Source organism: Dicentrarchus labrax, unplaced genomic scaffold, assembly GCF_905237075.1.
Source record: "Dicentrarchus labrax unplaced genomic scaffold, dlabrax2021, whole genome shotgun sequence".
Lineage (NCBI taxonomy): Eukaryota > Metazoa > Chordata > Actinopteri > Moronidae > Dicentrarchus > Dicentrarchus labrax.
The window spans coordinates 29,194,716-29,213,959 of NW_026136720.1; the positions used below are offsets into that span (position 1 = coordinate 29,194,716).

At 42.1% G+C, this 19,244-nt stretch overlaps 3 protein-coding genes and 6 non-coding genes across 14 annotated transcripts in view; 5 read left to right on the top strand and 4 right to left on the bottom strand.

Annotated features, from left to right (window-relative positions):
- The window catches only part of ldhd (lactate dehydrogenase D), a 29,543-nt gene extending 27,226 nt beyond the window's left edge, over positions 1-2,317 (bottom strand). The window contains exons 1-2 of the mRNA XM_051383236.1: positions 2,199-2,317; positions 1,613-1,724 (exon numbers count right to left, since the gene is read on the bottom strand). Coding sequence (XP_051239196.1) covers positions 1,613-1,705 — 93 coding nt within the window. The 5' untranslated portion in view covers positions 1,706-1,724; positions 2,199-2,317. The remainder of the gene's footprint in view (positions 1-1,612; positions 1,725-2,198) is intronic.
- fam169b (family with sequence similarity 169 member B) lies at positions 2,260-12,046 on the top strand. Of its 5 annotated transcripts, none has more exons than XM_051383299.1 (9): positions 2,260-2,345; positions 2,976-3,120; positions 3,586-3,688; positions 3,772-3,857; positions 5,523-5,679; positions 8,744-8,926; positions 9,421-9,546; positions 9,703-9,773; positions 11,565-12,046. In XM_051383299.1, exons 2-9 carry the CDS (start codon positions 2,992-2,994, stop codon positions 11,895-11,897), a joined length of 1,188 nt encoding a protein of 395 aa, XP_051239259.1. In that variant the 5' UTR covers positions 2,260-2,345; positions 2,976-2,991; the 3' UTR covers positions 11,898-12,046. The 5 variants fall into 5 exon arrangements, with proteins under 5 accessions (XP_051239259.1, XP_051239258.1, XP_051239256.1 ...); XM_051383298.1 differs by having other exon boundaries at positions 2,261-2,345; positions 5,517-5,679; XM_051383296.1 differs by having other exon boundaries at positions 2,345-2,451; positions 5,517-5,679.
- Positions 4,335-4,406, top strand: trnap-cgg (transfer RNA proline (anticodon CGG)). Its single transcript has one exon. It is a non-coding gene; the product is annotated as a tRNA-Pro (tRNA).
- On the bottom strand, positions 6,798-6,869 carry trnac-gca (transfer RNA cysteine (anticodon GCA)). Its single transcript has one exon. It is a non-coding gene; the product is annotated as a tRNA-Cys (tRNA).
- Positions 7,585-7,656, bottom strand: trnac-gca (transfer RNA cysteine (anticodon GCA)). The gene has a single exon. It is a non-coding gene; the product is annotated as a tRNA-Cys (tRNA).
- Positions 8,427-8,498, bottom strand: trnac-gca (transfer RNA cysteine (anticodon GCA)). Its single transcript has one exon. It is a non-coding gene; the product is annotated as a tRNA-Cys (tRNA).
- trnac-gca (transfer RNA cysteine (anticodon GCA)) lies at positions 10,250-10,321 on the top strand. The gene has a single exon. It is a non-coding gene; the product is annotated as a tRNA-Cys (tRNA).
- trnac-gca (transfer RNA cysteine (anticodon GCA)) lies at positions 11,037-11,108 on the top strand. Its single transcript has one exon. It is a non-coding gene; the product is annotated as a tRNA-Cys (tRNA).
- Positions 12,047-12,898: 852 nt separating the features above from the next.
- arpin (actin related protein 2/3 complex inhibitor) lies at positions 12,899-18,666 on the top strand. 2 transcript variants are annotated; one of them, XM_051383342.1, is made up of 6 exons: positions 12,978-13,377; positions 14,548-14,623; positions 15,020-15,152; positions 16,280-16,486; positions 17,720-17,880; positions 18,242-18,666. In XM_051383342.1, the coding sequence occupies exons 1-6, from the start codon at positions 13,286-13,288 to the stop codon at positions 18,248-18,250; spliced, it is 678 nt and encodes a 225-aa protein (XP_051239302.1). In that variant the 5' UTR covers positions 12,978-13,285; the 3' UTR covers positions 18,251-18,666. The 2 variants fall into 2 exon arrangements, with proteins under 2 accessions (XP_051239303.1, XP_051239302.1); XM_051383343.1 differs by lacking the exons at positions 17,720-17,880; positions 18,242-18,666 and adding an exon at positions 16,928-17,510 and having other exon boundaries at positions 12,899-13,377.
- The last annotated feature ends 578 nt before the right edge of the window (positions 18,667-19,244 follow it).

Here is a 19,244-nt window from a genome sequence, read left to right on the forward strand (position 1 = left end):
CTCGCGACATTTCACCGAGACACACCCCGTTTTGGTCGGACTTTCAGCCGTCCAGCTCGGGCTACCTCACAGTACACCGAGCTAAACGAGGACGAACGTACGACCCGCAAAACAAAGATGGCAGCGCCCATATTGAGATGTATTTTCTTTGCATTTGTACTACATTGGTCGTTTTAATGTCGATTTTAAATGCTCTTACACACTTGTTTACATTGCTGCTTTAGTCCGGTCACCAATTTATGCATTGCACGGTGTTGTTGTGCGTGCAATACAATGTAAAGTTTTGTTTTCTAGCTGGTTTGCTAAATAGGCTAATGTAGCTAACAATAACAATAATAAGCCTGCCACTGCCCCTGGTGGCTCGAGAGAAACACCACAGCACTTGTTGAAACTGAAATAGGCGAAAATGGCAAAATAATATTGAAATATAAGACTTGCAATAACGGAATTACTTGAAATGTTAGTGTTACTGTAGAAAAACATTATCATTTCACATTGAGCTTGTTAAGAAGAGCCACAAGCAATAACAAGACAGCTGCTGCACTTCTTTCCGACTCGTAATGCCCAAAGACAACTGGAACGCTATAAGTGGTACAAACCAGGCAATTACGTCACGTTCTCGCCGCAGAGCAACTCGGGCTCCGAGTTCACGAGACAAATGGAACGCACCATAATGGTGCGTTCGTTTTGTGCGAGTCGGTTTCCTGAGTTACGAAGCGGAAGTTGCAAACAGAACGCCCCCGAGGACGTATAGAACGACTCGTTAAGTCGTCTGAACTCCGAGTTCAGTTACCAAGATGGCTACTCCGAACATCACACATTGTGGTTTTCTACTATTTTAAGCACTTTTGTCTTTGTGGTAACCAAATGAAGAAGTCGTACACACAGCACTGTATACTGTTACCTACAGGCATGTCGCTACAGTCTTGTTACGTGTTAAATGTAAGTGTTAGTATGTAATGAACATGTGAAATCCACAGTGGGAGCACCGTAAACCAGATAATCACTATAAACGATACGAAACGTTCAAACTGCCTATTGCAACCAAGCTTGTTGTGCTGTGTGACATCGCTCTCGAGCTGCAAGTCGCGATTACAAGACAGAATGAACACCCAGTAAGTGTACACTCAGCCACAGGTGCGCCGTACACCTGCGCATGCGTAAAAGATTGCCGCGAATTGCCAGGCAGTGTGCGTCAGGAGAAGTTTGCTAGCTACTACAAAATATGTTTTAGCTAACCTTTCATTTTCAGCGGGTTACAGTTATCATGTTCGGTTTAATTAAGCATTTATAATCTAGTCGGGAGTCTGTAAGGTAATAAAAGTTCAATAAGCTAAGTTAGTAGCCTATGTAATGTTAATCTATACCCACCATGATGTTACGTTGAGGGCTTTCTTAGCTATTAATGGGTTGTACATATGTTAATGTGCTACTAACGCTACAGCATGTAGAAACAACAGTAACACGCTCAGACTGTCTCTGCGCCAAAACACACCAAACCTTCGACCTGGCGCTGTTGCATTTCATACAACGTCCGCTCAACTCGTGACCTTTTACAATGCAAACGTGGAAATAAAACGATAGAAAGAAACAATAATTACAAAGCACTTACTCTTGCGGTGTTTTCTAACTTTACGGTGCGACACTGGAGGAGGCGGTGCCGGTGAGACAGCAGCCAGCGGCTCGGTGTCAAGCCAAGCAACATTGTAGCTTGCAAATAGCTGCTGGTAGATATCAGACAAAACCTTATGCACGACAAATACAAGACATCCGGTAAACTCCTTTCAGAATAAAATTAAAGTACTCTATAGAGATATATATATCTATATATGTATATATATATATATATATATATATATATATATATATATAGATATATATTTTTTATTGTATCTATTTTTTATTGTATCCAGGATCATAAAGTTCTACCTCGTACAGCATCACTTCTCCTTATCACCTGTTAAAACACTAACTTAACTTAAAACTTGCCACAAAATCTAGTCTCCAACAAAGACATGTTATTTATTTCTTGCTGTTACTTTGTATACTGATATGTTGTGATATTCACAGAAATTACTTTGCACTGTCTGCAGTTCTGACAAAGACATACAATATATTATGCTCAGATCATTATTATGGGTCAACATTTTGCCTATTTAGTCTGACAAAGGAGTTTTGTTTTTTCAAAAAGCTCATACTTTTACTTTGAAGTCCGCGTCATGTGTTTCCGGTCGTGTCCCAGAGAATGTGGGCGAACTTGACGGCGTTTGCAGAAAGACGAAGTGACGTAATGCCTCTCTCCCATCGGAGGGCGGCGCTGCAGGTCAAAGAAAAAATACGTCAAGGTGGGTTCAAAGTGATACTTACGGAAGTTACAGGTGGAGCTGAAGCTTCTCCTGTCAACCTCTGTGTGACTCTACCGTTCCATTACTTAGTAAGTCCTGAAGTGAGGTAAATGAAGGCTTCAGTATCGGCTGTGAAATCGTTTTATGAGGAATTATACGTCTTTTGAGTACATGTTGTTTTTCTTAGCATTGCTATGTTAGCAGTTCAGAGTGCACACAGCTGTAGCGGCACCTATATCAGTCTTTACTATAACTTTAAGACATTTTTGAACTGAAGCACTACCTTTCAAGTACATTGCGTGACCTGAATAGTTCATGTTTAGCTCGGTTCACCTGCGTTAATTACCGTGAATTGTGTGCCGATCTTACCGTAAGGAACTAACATCTTGCCAAAAGATCTTAACTCATCTTCTATTTGATATTCTGTGTATGCACAGGCAATGCAGCATTAAACTGCTAGAATCTGAATGTAGTCTGGTTGGAGGAAAGTGGAAAATGTGAACTCTCTTGATTGTTTATCTTTGCACCTCAGTCTCTACTGATGTCATTACAGCCATAAAGTCAAGGGCCATATTTGTTGCTTGTTGATGTTTTTAAACCAGTGTAAATGTGTAATTACTGCTTAAACAGCTGGATATGAGAGGCCATGTACCCTGTAGACCTTCCAGCTGTGGATGACACTGGTCTTGCATCAGCATCTGAACAGTACTTCTCGTCCTTGGAGTCAAGACCTCGTAATTATGATGAGTGTTTTCAGTCATCTCAGACGTCAAAGGTACCATAACACTTGTAATGTCTCCACTTTTTATAGCATGGTGGAGGGAATTCTGGATAAATTCTTGACACTTGTTTTTAGTTGGAGGCTGATTTTATGCTCCTGAAATGCTTCATTTTTATTGCCATTTTGTTTGACAGTGGAGAAAGAACAGTTTGTTTTGGAGTGTTTGTTGTTACACTGGTGTCTTCTGGTCAGTATGGAAGCCCATTTCCACCAACATGACAGAAAAAAAGAATTCTGTAAGTCATTATAATGAGGAGCTTTCTCAAAAAAGTTGCATCTCAAAATAATGACATATTTTCTCAAAATAATGAGAAAGTTTCCCATTATATTGAGATACGAAGTCATTATTTTGAGAAAGTTTCTCATTATTTTTTTGATTTCGTCACACTGGTGGAAATGGGCATCCATAGATCAGGGAGTGAAGATGAAGTGCATGAAGTCGTCTTCCTGTCTGCTCAGGTAGCGATAACAGCAAGCAATGTAAGGCGGCTGCAGCTGTTTGAAGATGACCAGGCTGACTGTACACTGCTGGCGCTTCACCCTCCTGATGATCCAATGCAAGGTTAGGACCTACACACTATGCCCTTATCAGACAACCACCTGGAACACAGAGACTAATGCTTCCTGCCTCTGTCTACCCTCCAGTGCTGGCTTTATACCTGCATGAGGAGTGGTGGTGTGTGGATGACATCTTACGAACATCCAGCAAATCCAGAAGTGGCTTGAAGACGGTAACTGCACTTTAGTGTGTCTGTTTATGTCAGTGCCACTACAGCACAGTGATAAACAGAACAGGGTTCCTACAGGTCTAAACAGTGATCCTAAGCCCCGCCCCTTTTGAAACCTCAAGCTCTGAAGAATTGTTATTGGAGCACAGAGCAAATGGGGCAGGGCTTAGGAAGGGTCAATTCTCTGTCTGCTTTTAGTCTATAACATTTTGGAAAATAGGGAGAAGGAAAACCGTACTCTACCCTGTTCACAATGTTTGTAACACTTACAAGTTAACCGTGCTACTCAGAGACTGCACCTTTCACTCAGGTTCACCCATTTCCTTACACAAGCCAGTGTGTGCTCTTAAAACGGGCGAAGGATCCCTGGGATACTCTCTATGACCAATTCATGCTCATATAAGATGGATGCTCAGTGTGAGCAGAGTGCCAGGCTGAAGCATTTCCCCCTCTGACGGTGAAGTCTCTGTTCTTTTGTGTGGCTCGTTGGTCTAGGGGTATGATTCTCGCTTCGGGTGCGAGAGGTCCCGGGTTCAAATCCCGGACGAGCCCTCTGCTAGTTCTGAACTCTTGATGGACTTATATACACTACTGGTCTGATGTGAGTCATTACTGCACACCCTTAAATTGTGTGGTTGTGAAGCGTTCTAGTGTATTGTAGAGTGTCTTTTACCATGACTAAAGGCTTGGTGGGACATGGAGGAAGCTGTGTGGGGAAATCTTTTCAATCATTATTGTCAGATACTATGAAGATGTGAGAAAAGATTAGAGTTGAGACAGGAGGTGGACGTGTCTTTAATGAAGCCAGTCACATATATTTCTGAAGAGGGAAAGAGATGGAAAGGACAGAACAAGCTTAATAAATGTGGGCTTTACTACAGCTAACATGGTCCTGTGCTAATCTGCTCACTTAAGGTAAATAGTAACCTGTCAGGACTATATACTTAATTAGTACTGATGTCAACATTTGACGTTGCGAGGACATTTGTGTCTTTGGAAAGGCATACATTTCTCTAGTGGCTCATGTATTTGCACTTAGTTGCCAAATGTTTAAATGGGTTTTGTACGGAAGCCGAGAGTGGCCCAGGTTGCACACATTTTTTTTCCCTATCTTGTTATCTGAAGATCATAAATGAAATGTCTAATTCATCTTAGGACAACAAGTTGTTTTCTCATTATAATGACTGAAAGTTCCAGTGTGTAATATTTAGGAGGGTCAGAAATAGAATATAATATCCATAGGTATGTTGTCATTAGTGTATAATCACCTGAATAAAGGAATTGGTGTGTTTCTGTTGAATGAGCTGTTTCTATCTACAGAGTCCGGCATGTTGAACTGCCATGTTTCTACAGTCACCCAGAACAGACAAACCAAACACAGTTGCTACTGCAACCATGGCCCCTCCCAGCTTCCGTACTCTTAGCCTTTAGCATTGCCAGTTATAGTATTTTTGGTATAAAGTTAAGGTTTTAAACATCATTATTGGTTTAACAATTGCCAATACACTAGCTAACTAACATGCAATCATATTATCAAATTCACAATAAGTAAATCAAGCTCTTGAAAGCACAGTTAAAGCACAAAAAAGCCATGTGTGGTCACTTGTGCTGTTTGTTTTCATCTGTAATGGCGAGTGTCCTAAGCCAGCGCGTCTTCCCCAGGTGCAGACGATTACCGAGAGGGTGATTGTGTTCCTGCTCAGTCAGGTAGTGGAGAGGTCCTCGCAGGAGGAGGTGTCGTTCTCTCTGCACCCTCGCACAGAGAGCTGCAAACTGCTGTGGAGAGACAGCCAGGCAGTCGGGTTCTACACCGTCAAACACAAAGGTAGGATGGAGGACGAGGGGGGCGGGTGCTCCTTTCTGTGGCTCCCTAACGGATCAGGTACATTTTGCCTGCTGCAGTTTTAATATCAGTAGTTTTTCCTCTCTTTGTTCCCAGCTGATTTACCGTGTGCTTACTGCAAACCACATGACTTTAATGTGAAGTCAACAGTAGTATTTGTAGCAGCAAAAGGTCACAACCGCACAGTAAAACAATGACCATAAACATGTCTCCAGATGATTTGCATCTGTGTATAACAGTATGACTGAGAATTATCGGATGTAGTAAATGGGGAGAAAAGATGGTTAATCCAAAATGGAAACCAGACGACTGTGATCAAAGTAAAATATGTCAGTGTGCTGAGCGAATTTTATGTCATGACACCACGCCTGTTTCACAGTAGCCCAACACAGAGAAACTACGGTGGCTGCAAAACGCGCAATTGCCCCTACCAAGAGCCAGTGTTTAGTCCCTTCTTAGCTACTGTTGAAACATGGCGGTTAGTGGACAGCCCACTCTACCTACTGAACCACGGCCGCCCCACGGTTAAACTTAACAGGTTTAATATTTAACTCTAGATTGTAGCTGTTTCATGTCTCATGTTGCTGTTAACAGTTCTTGAGTGGCTATTAATAATAACAGAGTTTAATTATGTAACTGAACATGGTCTGCAAACTCCAGGCAGCCTGTGTATATTCTCTGAAGGCTGTTGTAAAACTGACTGACTGCAGCTTTCTGTCCAAACCTCCTGCTGCAGCCAGGTTGGTCTGTTTGTAGGGTTTTTTTCCAATTCAATTATGGTGTTTGTGGACAACCCACTCCAGGACTCCGGGGACTAAACAGGGGGCTGTCTGACTGACAGCAGCTTTCTGTCCACGCCTACTGCTGCTGGATTTTGTCCATTGAGGTGATGTGGAGGTGTTCAGTTTGACTGTGGAGACGTGGTGTTGGTGGACAACCCACTCCAGTTGCTGAACAACGGTTGTGTCAGGCTGGAGCTAAGTGCTGTCCTCAAGGACACTTCAACATGTATATCAGGGGAGCCAGGGAGTCATACTGCCAACCCTGTGGTTAATGGATAACCTGCTTTACCTGCTGAACCTGTAAGGCTGAAACTAAAGAGGGGGCACTCGGATTTGAACCGGGGACCTCTTGATCTGCAGTCAAATGCTCTACCACTGAGCTATACCCCCTGACACACACTCACTGACATCACTGTGCAATCGATACTTCTGACAGGTTCAATAGAAACTGTGTGGTTAGTTCAGTGGGTAGAGCTGGTGACCCATGTACAGAGGCTGCGTCCTTGCTGCAGTGGCCCGCCCAGGGTTTGAATCCAACCTATGGCCCTCTGCTGCATGTCATCCCCCCTCTCTCTGCCCCCCTCTCCTGTTTGTCTTCAGCTATCCTATCCTATCAAATAAAAGCAAAAAATAAATTAAAAAAAATAAAATATAAACTGCACTAATGTGGACATTTGCCCTCCTCTAACTGACCTAAGGCATGATGGGAAACGCCTGGTTGTTGCCAGATCAGAGAGCAGATTTGCTCTTTGATTGGATTGACGACAAACACCATGTTTTTCAAATTCTGTGTGATTTTAATATTTAACTCTAGATTGTAGCTGTTTGATGTCTCATGTTAACAAACAGATCTTGAGTGGCTGATAATAATAACAAAGTTTATTATATAACAGGCAGCCTAAAGATGATCTAACAGGTTGAAAACATTTCTCTGACTTCCTGTATATTGTCTGACTGACTGCAGCTTTCTGTCCACGCCTGCTGCTGCTGGATTTTATCCATCAGCAGATGAAGTAGAGGTGTGCAGTTTGACCGTGGAGACATGGTGCTGGTGGACAATACACTCCAGCTACTGAACCACGGTTGTGTCAGACTGGAACTAAACAGGGGGCACCCGGATTTGAACCGGGGACCTCTTGATCTGCAGTCAAATGCTCTACCACTGAGCTATACCCCCTGACAACTACTCTATTTTCTTTTATGAATCAATTTTTATAAAAATGACCTTTGATGACGTACATCCTGAACACCAATCTGAAGAGAGACTTCAACAGAAACTGCATTAATGTAAACAGATACTGTCCACACTACGCTCTAATGCAGCGGTCTGAAACTCATTGGTTAGAGGCCACTGCAGCTACAGTACTGTAAGAAAGCTAAATATATATATAGAATTGCTATGAAAATGCTCTACCACTGAGCTATACCCCCTGACACGTTGTAATGACATCACTATGGAATGAATACTTTTGACAGGTTCAATAGAAACTGCATTAATATGGACAGTTGCCCTCCTCCAACTGACCTAAGGCATGATGGGAAACGCCTGGCTGTCGCCTGATCAAAGAGCTAATTAACAAACACCATGTTTTCCTAATTGTCTGTGTGATTTTAATATTTAACTCTAGATTGTAGCTGTCTCATGTCTCATGTTAACAAACAGATCTTGATTGGCTGATTATAATAACAAAGTTTAATTATATAACTGAACATGGTCTGGCCAAAGATGATCTCAGAGGATGCAAACATTTCTGTGACTTCCTGTATATTCTCTGAAGGCTGTTGTAGAGCTGTCTGACCGACAGCAGCTTTCTGTCCAAACCTGCTGCTGCTGGATTCTGTCCATTGAGGTGAGGTGGAGGTGTTCAGTTTGACTGTGGAGACACGGTGTTGGTGGACAACCCACTCCAGTTTCTGAACAATAGTTGTGTCAGGCTGGAACTAAACAGGGGGCACCCGGATTTGAACCGGGGACCTCTCGATCTGCAGTCAAATGCTCTACCACTGAGCTATACCCCCTGACAACTACCTTGTTTTTTTTGTGAGAAAAATGTGTATTGGTTTGCCTTTGTCAATATCCATATTCATACTGGAATACATACCACATATCAAAATAAATAAATAATAATAAATCCTTCTCGACTCCCTCCCTTCCTCCCCATCTATCCATTGGACCCCCATCCACCCCTCCCCGGTGATCTGAACTCTTTTTTTTTTACACCGTCAGCACTTTAATTGGAACTCTTCTGCTGCTTGTGCTTCAGGCAGCCTGTGTGACAGCTGGAGCAGCCACGGCTACCTGCTGCCCGTTCTGGACACGGTGCTGGTGAGGAAGAGCTCGAGGAGGAGAGGCTTCGGCCTTCAGATGCTGGAGGATTTCTGCTCCTCGTTCTCTGCAGAGACGTTCTTGGGAGTCAGCTCTCCATTATCAGCCAGCATGGTGGCAGGTCAGCTAAGGTTCTCCTTTATCCTCCCTTATCCCCCCACACAGCCTATCTATTTGTTTATATACCTTCTCATCCTCCCAGGATTTTTCCAGATGAATTGCCATATTTGGCAGAAGAATGCACATTTTCTGTCACTGGCTGTCAGTGTTACACATTCATGCCATATGGGAATAACTAAACCAAATTATTAGGAAATGTTCGTACCCGCACGCACTCAGTAATGATGTATTTATGTTTCCCGGCAGATCAAACACCTGAAAGTCACGACACATCAAAAATCAAGTAATTTTGTCACGCGGTTGCATTTGAATATTAATTCCCAAACTTTCCCACAATCCCTACAGAGATCCCAGGCACGGGCTATCCGAAAGCTAAAGTTAGCTTTTTAAGAAGCAGCACAGATGATTGCTCAACCTCTTCTTTCTTTTTTTAAATGAGCTCACTCCATAGCAACCCGTTACCAGGCTGTGTGTTTACATCTCCTGTGTGTTCAGTGTGCAGGAGGTTCCTGCAGCAGCACGAGGAACATCGGGAACGTCTGTATGAGGTGGAGGCCCCAGGGGGCTGGACTCAACGACGAAACATCTGGCTCAACATCCGGCTCGGCCGCTACACCCTCGGTACAGATTATGTGTTTAACTTTTATGTGTTTAGATGTGTGAAAGAATTTCACATTTTAGATATCATACTGCAAAAGTTAGTAGATTCCAGTGTTTTTTGAGCTTATCTACATTTAAGTGTACCCCTCACTTTTATGTGGCCTCATGTCTCTCTAGGTATTAATGAGGAGAGTAGTCCAACATCAGGAGAGACACAGAGAAATGAAGGAGATGGTTCCTCTCAGAAGGTGAGGATCTCTCTTCTCATGGTGAAAGAATCCCTCTAATCCCACTTGTAAAGTGCTTATTTAATTTTATGTATAATGTGTGTTCAGGTTATCGTGTTTTATTATTTAACAACATCAAATCCCAGGGGATTTTAATTTGGCTTGTTGTTCAAACAGTTCTCAGCAAAGTCACCTAAATTTATTTAAAAAAATATATTCTTTGTAGTTATTATCAATTTAAAATACCCCTTCATATACAATTCAAACAAAAACACAATTCTATATATATATTTAGCTTTCTTACAGTACTGTAGCTGCAGTGGCCTCTAACCAATCTGAGTTTCAGACCGCTGCATTAGAGCGTAGTGTGGACAGTATCTGTTTACATTAATGCAGTTTCTGTTGAAGTCTCTCTTCAGATTGGTGTTCAGGATGTACGTCATCAAATGTCATTTTTATAAAAAATTGAGTCATAAAAGAAAATAAGGTAGTTGTCAGGGGGTATAGCTCAGTGGTAGAGCATTTGACTGCAGATCAAGAGGTCCCCGGTTCAAATCCGGGTGCCCCCTCTTTAGTTCCAGTCTGACACAACCGTGGTTCAGTAGCTGGAGTGTATTGTCCACCAGCACCATGTCTCCACGGTCAAACTGCACACCTCTACTTCATCTGCTGATGGATAAAATCCAGCAGCAGCAGGTGTGGACAGAAAGCTGCAGTCAGTCAGACAATATACAGGAAGTCAGAGAAATGTTTGCAACCTGTTAGATCATCTTTAGGCTGCCTGTTATATAATAAACTTTGTTATTATTATCAGCCACTCAAGATCTGTTTGTTAACATGAGACATCAAACAGCTACAATCTAGAGTTAAATATTAAAATCACACAGAATTTGAAAAACATGGTGTTTGTCGTCAATCCAATCAAAGAGCAAATCTGCTCTCTGATCTGGCAACAACCAGGCGTTTCCCATCATGCCTTAGGTCAGTTAGAGGAGGGAAACTGTCCACGTTAGTGCAGTTTATGTTTTATTTTTTAAAATTTATTTTTGGCTTTTATTTGATAGGATAGAATAGCTGAAGACAAACAGGAGAGGGGGGCAGAGAGAGGGGGGATGACATGCAGCAGAGGGCTATAGGTTGGATTCGAACCCTGGGCGGGCCACTGCAGCAAGGACGCAGCCTCTGTACATGGGTCACCAGCTCTACCCACTGAACTAACCACACAGTTTCTATTGAACCTGTCAGAAGTATGGATTGCACAGTGATGTCAGTGAGTGTGTGTCAGGGGGTATAGCTCAGTGGTAGAGCATTTGACTGCAGATCAAGAGGTCCCCGGTTCAAATCCGAGTGCCCCCTCTTTAGTTTCAGCCTTACAGGTAAAGCAGGTTATCCATTAACCACAGGGTTGGCAGTATGACTCGCTGGCTCCCCTGATATACACGTTGAAGTGTCCTTGAGGACAGCACTGAATCCCAACATGTTACTTCAATCCCGATGTACAGCTGGTATCTTACTGCTGAAAGACACTCTGGGAAATGTTAGAACACTTTTGAATATGACAAAAACTAAATCTGAGCTAGAGACTGACCTCTGAGTACTGTGGACTTTTTTCTCAACATAAGGAACTCTACATTTTCTACAATTACTCAAGATCACAGTCAAACTCAAAGTTCAGTTCAATTATGTGTGATTTGGGAGATGTGCGTCATAACAGTTATAATGAAGATAATGGAATACCTATGTAGAAAGGGAAGCAGATTACTTTAACCAGTCATTATATTGCCTTAATGTCTCTGCTCTGTTTTTTTTTAGATGAAGACTTACAATTGCAGACTGGACCTGACCTCATCCAGCACCTGTAATGGGAACATTCCACTGGCAACACGCTCTTCTGAACAACAAATTAAACCCTGTGATCCAAGCCAAGGAGTAAGCTCCCCAACCAGCGAGATCTACGCTGGAACAGGATGCAGCCCCGCAGCCCACGCCGAGGATCCAGACCCTGGACCTCCCACCGGACCATCACGGTCCCACAACACAGAACAAGCTCTGATATCCAAGCCCTCTGTATCTGCAGAGGCTCGCGGAGGAAAGCCAGAGGCAGAAGAAACACAAAGGAGTGCCAAACGAGTCAGGAGGACATGAAATCACGGACACAGATGCAGGCATTGTGTGCAACACCAGCCCTCAGGAATAACTGTTCATACAGATTACACACTGACCTTTATACTGTATTTCTGTTCTGGAGTTTACAGGCCTTTATAGGAATAAAGGAATAGTACAGCACCATACAAGTACTATCGCTTTTATTTATTCTGGCCGACTAAACTACATCACTTCACTTCACTGACACCTCCGTTACTCTCCAGTTATCGTTGTTTGGGCGGGACAAATTACACCTTTATCATTCTTATTAGTACATAGAGTTTTGGTGACCTCGCATAATTCCCAGAATAGCTCTGGCCACCTTCAACCTGAGCCGAGCTCTAAGGAGAAAAGCTGAAAACACCCATGTGGGTTTGCAAGGGCCTTCTTCACTTCACGGATGAAGCAAGACATAATTGTCATACATAAATTAAATGTGCAGCATGGAAAGTAGCATTAGGGTTAAAGGCATCAGGACACACAGAACCCGGCAACATGGCTCCCTCTCGCAGGGTTGTGCGGAGGTGTGGCCGTGATTATTTCTGCTTTAGACTTTAACCGTCACGAAACAATCAGAAAATAATGCTTTATTTATCAGATTCACTGCTTTGTTCTCACTAACGCTGCTCCCGCTCTTCATTCACTCTCTAGCTCGCTTGACCACCACTGCTCGCTCTCTCTAGCTCATTGAGCCAGGGAGAAGGGGCCAACTTTGAATTGTGTGTTGAAACAGCAACCGACAAATAGTTGGAAAGTAGCCCGGCGTGTCTGTGTAACTGGAGTTGAGTTTCTAATGACAAAGGTGGAAATATGGTTGTTGAAATGTATCAACACATTATGGCAAATACACTTTTGCTCCTCAAACTCAGTTCCTGCCCGGAAAAAGAAAATTACGGAAAATGTTGGCAATGATATAATTACACATAAACCGGTGAGTCAAAATTTAGAGATGCTTAATTAAGATAGTGTAGATTACTCATTTGTCATTCTTACTGGCATGTTGTTCGATGACGTAATGCCCAGCATAGCTCTGCAGTGTTACCCTGACGTCAGCCACAATAACTGAAAGAACATGTGTGGGTTTGATTATACAGTTTTTATTTTTAAAGTTTAAACATTTTGACTTACTGCCTCATAATCTTGACTTTAAAGGTAAAAATTTTGTCTTCCTATCTTTGTCATTGGTAACATTTAATGTATTTTCTTCCCTGACTGAAATGGGCTTCCATACTCCATTTTCTTCATCTCCTGCACAGCTGTCAGCCGCCGGTACGTGCTGTCTGAAAACCGAGCGCACCTCTCTCACGCGCCTTCACGCAGGAACAGGAAGTCAGGAAACAGGAGAAAATCTGTTGGAAGGGAAAAGTAACAAAACAGTTTTATGAAAGATGAGCCGAATTTATCACAACACGTGTTTACAGAACAAACCTGTACACAACGAGACAGTGGGGCGCGCGTGGGCTCCCTCTACGTATGAAAGGTAGGGGCTCGCGACACGTAAAGAGTAGTGAGATGAGTTCAGGCTCAGTCCGACACATTGCTTCCCTTTAACCCAGATTAAAGGCCACAGCAACTGTACAACCTCACACACATTATGTAGTTAATAATTTTAACTACTTTATCAGTTCACTAAGTTTAAACGTCTTTGAAAGAGCCTGGAACCGCTGAGTGTTTGTTTGTTTGTTTGTTTGTTTGTTTGTTTCTTCTTCAGCCTCACTGCAGATTTGGCAGGATCTCTGCTAATACTTCATTTGATGCATGTGAGGTTTTGCTTTCTGTGGATGGTCTTTGTAAGAAGGTGTCAAGTAAATCTAACTACATTTTGTAAGTTACACAGACAGTCCTGATCTGGTAGCTGTAGTCATTTTCAGTGACACTTCATTATGTGTACAGTAAAAAAGTACTCAATCAGGAATGTTGCTTCAACTTACTAAACTAAGTTACTGTCAGTTACAATTACTAATAAAAGCTGCTTAATCAAGATTTTTGTTACTTAAAATGTTCTATGTAATCTGTTTCAACTATTTTGTTTAGTTAAAATAACTAATTGTATCCCAGTGTATGGCCATCATAATTGGTAAAATATTGAATACATAAATGCCAATGGAAACACAGTAAAGACTCCTTAATATGTTTTTATGTGATATATGTATGAACTATATAGGGTCATGTCCAAGTTTCTCTCATTGTAAGTATAGCCTTTGTTCAGATTTAAGTTTACGTTTTGTCATATTCTTAATCTCCCAAATATTAAGATGTTTTTATTTTCTTTACTTCTTCCACTTCTGTGTGTGTTTATGTATACACTAACTACAGTGCAGTATATGACTGGAGATATATGTGTATATATTAGGGACGTAGCGATCAGTAAGGCGCTACTGGTAATAAATAGGGCTGCACCATTAATTAAAGTTCAATATCCACATCACAGAAGCTGCAGTGTTTTGGTAAAAATAAAATATGTGACAAAACAGTATTATGATTCTGCAATATCATCTAGCTTAATGTTCAGTTCGCTATATCTGTCCGTCTGTTGAAAGGAGTTTGGTTTGGAGGTATGATCACCCAGGTCTCTATACGAGGGAGAAGATACATTTTACAAGTAGAAGAAGAAGGGTGTGAATATTTGATATTTTTGTCTTCCACACAGTGGCGAGGGGGTTCTTCTAGAGGGGAAGCTGCTGGATGTTTCCAGACATGCAATCAGTGACAACAGCAATCAAAAGGTACAGTAGAATGCAGCCGGTGTCGCACTCCTCTCCATTCAGGAGAACACATAGTTCATCTGCCTGCAAGTTTTCAGGTTAAAACTAAATGCAGACGCTCTTTCGTTCCCTTCTCTAAAGAAAAAGGGTTGTTTGGTCTTCCATGCTGTGAGTGTGATCTTTGGTTTTGGGGACGTGGCAACAATTGTTGGAACCACGAAACAAAGTTCTCAAAATCGCTTTTAATTTTGTATGTCTTTCACTGAGCAGGATAAACATGTCTTTCACCATCTCTCTGAGAACTTCAGAATACTGCAAATCCTTATCAGTGTTAGCAGACTGAGCATGAACACAGACCGACCAAACACAACCACACTCTGTTTGTGTTTATTTATTTCTCTCTTCTTTCGCTGGCAGGTCCGTTTCTATGTGCTGTACATCAAACCCAGCCGCATCCATCAGAGGAAGTTTGATGCCAGTGGGAAGGAGATCGAGCCAAACTTCAGTGACACCAAGAAGGTCAACACCGGCTTCCTCATGTCCTCCTACAGTGAGTGGAAGGCAACAAACGTCTGAGTGGATGTTTGCATGTTCTGTTTTCCTTGCAAAACTTTCATTCTGTTCAGAGTTCAGAGTCAGGATGGGCAAGCGAGCAGCCATAAGACACGCGGTCAGGTCACAGTCTCTTCTGGCAGCGTGTGTTTGAGTCCCACTGTACCTGCACCCTGCGTGTTCCTGTATTCGGTTGTGTTTTCTCACTTTGCAGCATTGTTTTCCTAAAGGCTGCACACGTGCTGTCCAACTGGTGAACATGTAGTCTTCATTATCCCCACTAGGCGTAAGCCTGGAGGGCATCACACATTCACTAGTGTGTGTTCATGTCTGTCCAAAAAGGGACCCTTTTCTATAATGGAGTAAATTGACCTTTTGACTTATTTTATGGATATTTCATATTATACTCAATGCATAACAACAACAGTAGAGAATAACTAATAAACCGTACAATGAACCCAAACAGTGAACACAATAACTGCAGGAAGTTTGTTAGTTTTACGGTTTGGAGGAAGTTTGAGCAGATTATTTCCTGTCCTTATATTTTTAGGAACTTTTTATACAATTCTGTCTGTTTTATGTATTTTTAACAACCATACACACTAAGGCTTTTTTTCTCATTGTTCTATCAGCTCTTTGGTTGTTTTACGTTTGTACTTTTCTAAAGCAGAACAAAGCTGTTTATCATGGTAAATGGACCTGTACTTGTATAGCGCCTTTCTAGTCTTCCGACCACTCAAAGCGCTTTTACACTACATGCCACATTCACCCTTTCACACACATTCACTCAGTGATGGCAAAGTCCATCAAACAGAAACTAACTCATTCATACACATTCACACACCAGTGCACGGCAAGCAATTCGGGGGTTCAGTATCTTGCTCAAGGATACTTTGCCAGGAGCCGGGGATCGAACCCACAACCTTCTGATTAAGGAACGACCCGCTCTGAAATTCTTCACAGATGTGAACGAAATGCTGAAATATAGGCCATTTTTTTGGCTTTCTTACACCCCTCGAAATCAAGAAGCCATCCCAAACACCTGTAAAGCTTTGGCAAAAATGATCGTAACCCTAAATTCTTTCTAACTTCACTGGCTTAGCCGCATACTTTGTGTCCATACAGAGGTGGAAGCTAAAGGGGAGTCAGACCTTGTGTCTGAGGAGCAGCTGTCGCTGATGGTGAACAAAGCTGAGCTGGTGAAGATAACAGACAAGCACCGACCCAGCGGGACCTGGGCCTTCTGGTACCCGGAGTCAGAGATGGACAAAACGGAGCTGGAAACAGGACAGGACGTACGGCTGAAGACCAGAGGAAACAGTCCTTTCATATGTGAGTCTGCATTACCATGCTGTTAGCTGTTTAGCCCCCTCCACATATTTATCACTAAATACAGAAAACAGTGCATCCAGTGTGTCGCATTAAGCCTAAAAAGGAAAGAATACTCTACTGTAGTGTGAGCCCTGCTAAAGCTTCAGGCTATACATTTAAAGCTAGTAGTGTAAAGTGGATCTTTGTTAGGGGACACATGCAGTGCAAGGTTTGGTCAGCGCTCTTTAATTTGTTTTCTGACTACATAAGATAGGCCTGTTTTTCAAAGCCAGAGGGTCCCTTTGGTTTTCATGGGCTTCACATTGATCCAGCCTGTCCCAGCACCGACCTCCGTGGCAGTGGGGGAGTGAATGAAATTAAACTTGAATTTTGTTTTTCCGGTCTCTTTCAAAGTTTCATAAGTAACCTCAAGGGGAATGAACAGAGTTTGACCTTTCTCAGATTCAGAAGAGTCATCCAGCCCTTTGATATTCAATCAGCAGTTCGGAGTGGAGTGGAGTGCTGCGGTCGGTTCACAGCCTCTACTTTTACACATCTTCAGCCCAGATTTATTACGGCGGGATGAGCATGTTGAAGTTTCCCGAGGAGAGTGAGAAAAGACATCGTTAATTAAAGAAATCAATGTTGTATTTATTAATTTATTTTATCTTTTATTTGAATAGGGACACATAAGTACACTGTAAAAAATGTAACAAAAAAATTGTTGAAACTAATTACATTGAAAATGATCAGTAGAACTAACTCAATTTCGTAAGTAAAACAACATTCTTCATCAAGTAGCTTTAGTCATTTGAAGTGACACGGACTTTGTATTTTTATTTTTTATTTGTACTGTGGAAGGTACAAACTTACAAATCTGAGTTGAGGTAACTTATAGGTAACTTGTATAAAAATATTTTTTTGTCATATTATATCCTGACAGTAGAACATTTGTGTTAATGTTCTTTGTGTGTGTAGCATGAAAGGGCGACAACTTACATTTCCTGTGTGGTAAAATTAAATAAATGAACCTTGATTCTTTGAATTCTTTTTTCGTCATGAATATTTAATTTATATCTATGAACACCTTTAAGAAGGAGCTTGAGACCCCCCTGTTAGACCTCTCTTTGTTTAACTTTTGTTGATTATAATACTTTATTCTTTTGTCTAGTTGTGTGTGTGCGTTTCATGCCTGTTGCTTTATTCTGAAGGACGTTGTGTCGTCCCTTTCTGAACGTACTTTTGTGCTTCCAGTCTCCTTAGCCAAAGTGGACGGCGGCACGGTGACCAAGTGTAACTTTGCTGGAGATGAGAAGGCCGGCGCGTCGTGGACCGACAAGATTATGGCCAACAAAGCGGACGCGGACGCTCAGAAGCCCGGAGGAGAAGGAGCGGGAGCAGAGGAGGATGAATGGGTGAGGAGGACACCTACAAAAACTAACCCAAACTCACATACAGAATAAAATCTGCCTCACTTAATACCCAGGATTTATTCATGTGGTGTTTGAGCTCCAGACTGACGAGGCAACAGGAAAGTATGATAAAACAGGCTGCTAAAGGTATTGCACATTATGTAAATTTGCATTTTAAAAATACATAAGGCCAGAGTAAGCAAACTCAACCTCTCTGTGCATGTGATACTTGAGTGGATAGCTACAATCTCTGATTTGACATAACAGGAAGTGTTACTGTTGTTCCCAATACACAAAGCAGGTAAAGTCATAAACAAACCGAAACCCGAGGAGGCTCACTTCTCCCATTTTGTTTCTCTCTCAGGACGACTGAGGAGACCATCAGCCTGAAGAGTTGGCCCTGTTCCAGTCTCCAAGTTGAACAGCTTCAACTTGGCTCCAGCCCTGTCTCTCTCTGTCTTTAGATTGGACTCACTGGACATTTCACTAGGGTACTGAACCTCTTACATATGTGGCCTCGGGGCTGGAAAAACCTTGCATCACTTCTGCAGTATGGGACTAGACTCTTCCACCGTTATGGAGTGCATCTGGCTGCTGGCTGTGATGCAGACTGTGTCTTTGAAACTGGGCCCCTTTTCTTTAGACTTTGGATTAGATCCCTACGTTTACATTGCTTCCTTTTCAGTCTTTCTCAGCTCACTCTTCTGCTCTTGTCTGTTTGTGTCCAAGTTTAATCCAGACTGTAAATGTGTGATTTTTATGGTATTAAATGACCCTTGCTAAATCCCACCCCTTTTAGAACCATGGCCCATGTTCTCTTTTCCTTAACTTAGATATGCTGCGTGCTATTCTAATCTATGTTGAAAAGGGGAGCATGCCTATGTTCCCACAGCCCTATGTTCCCACAGCCCTATGTTCCCACAGCCCTATGTTCCTACAGCCCTATGTTCCCACAGCCCTATGTTCCTACAGACCTATGTTCCCACATTTCCTTTTTCATAAATTTGTATCAGATAAAGATAAAATATCCCTACTCCGTCACATCCCTAACCGTAACCCTTAACCATGCTAACTAGCAAGTTTTAATCTTGACCTAACCACATAGGGCTTGAACACTGTAGATGTGTATATACTATACCGTCTAGGGGACTTTTGCAACTGAGCTTTTAACTGTTATTAGACAGAGGCGCGGTTCCCCCAGAGTATGATAATGGGAGAAATGCTAAAGATGGCTCAAAGCCAAAATATTAGTGTAGTAAGTAAGCTAAAGAGTCTAAACAGTCATTGGAGCACAGAGCAAAAAGGGGCGGGACTTAGCAATGTCCCTCTTGTTTTTTTCAGTATACCATAATGTAAAGTTCTGTCTA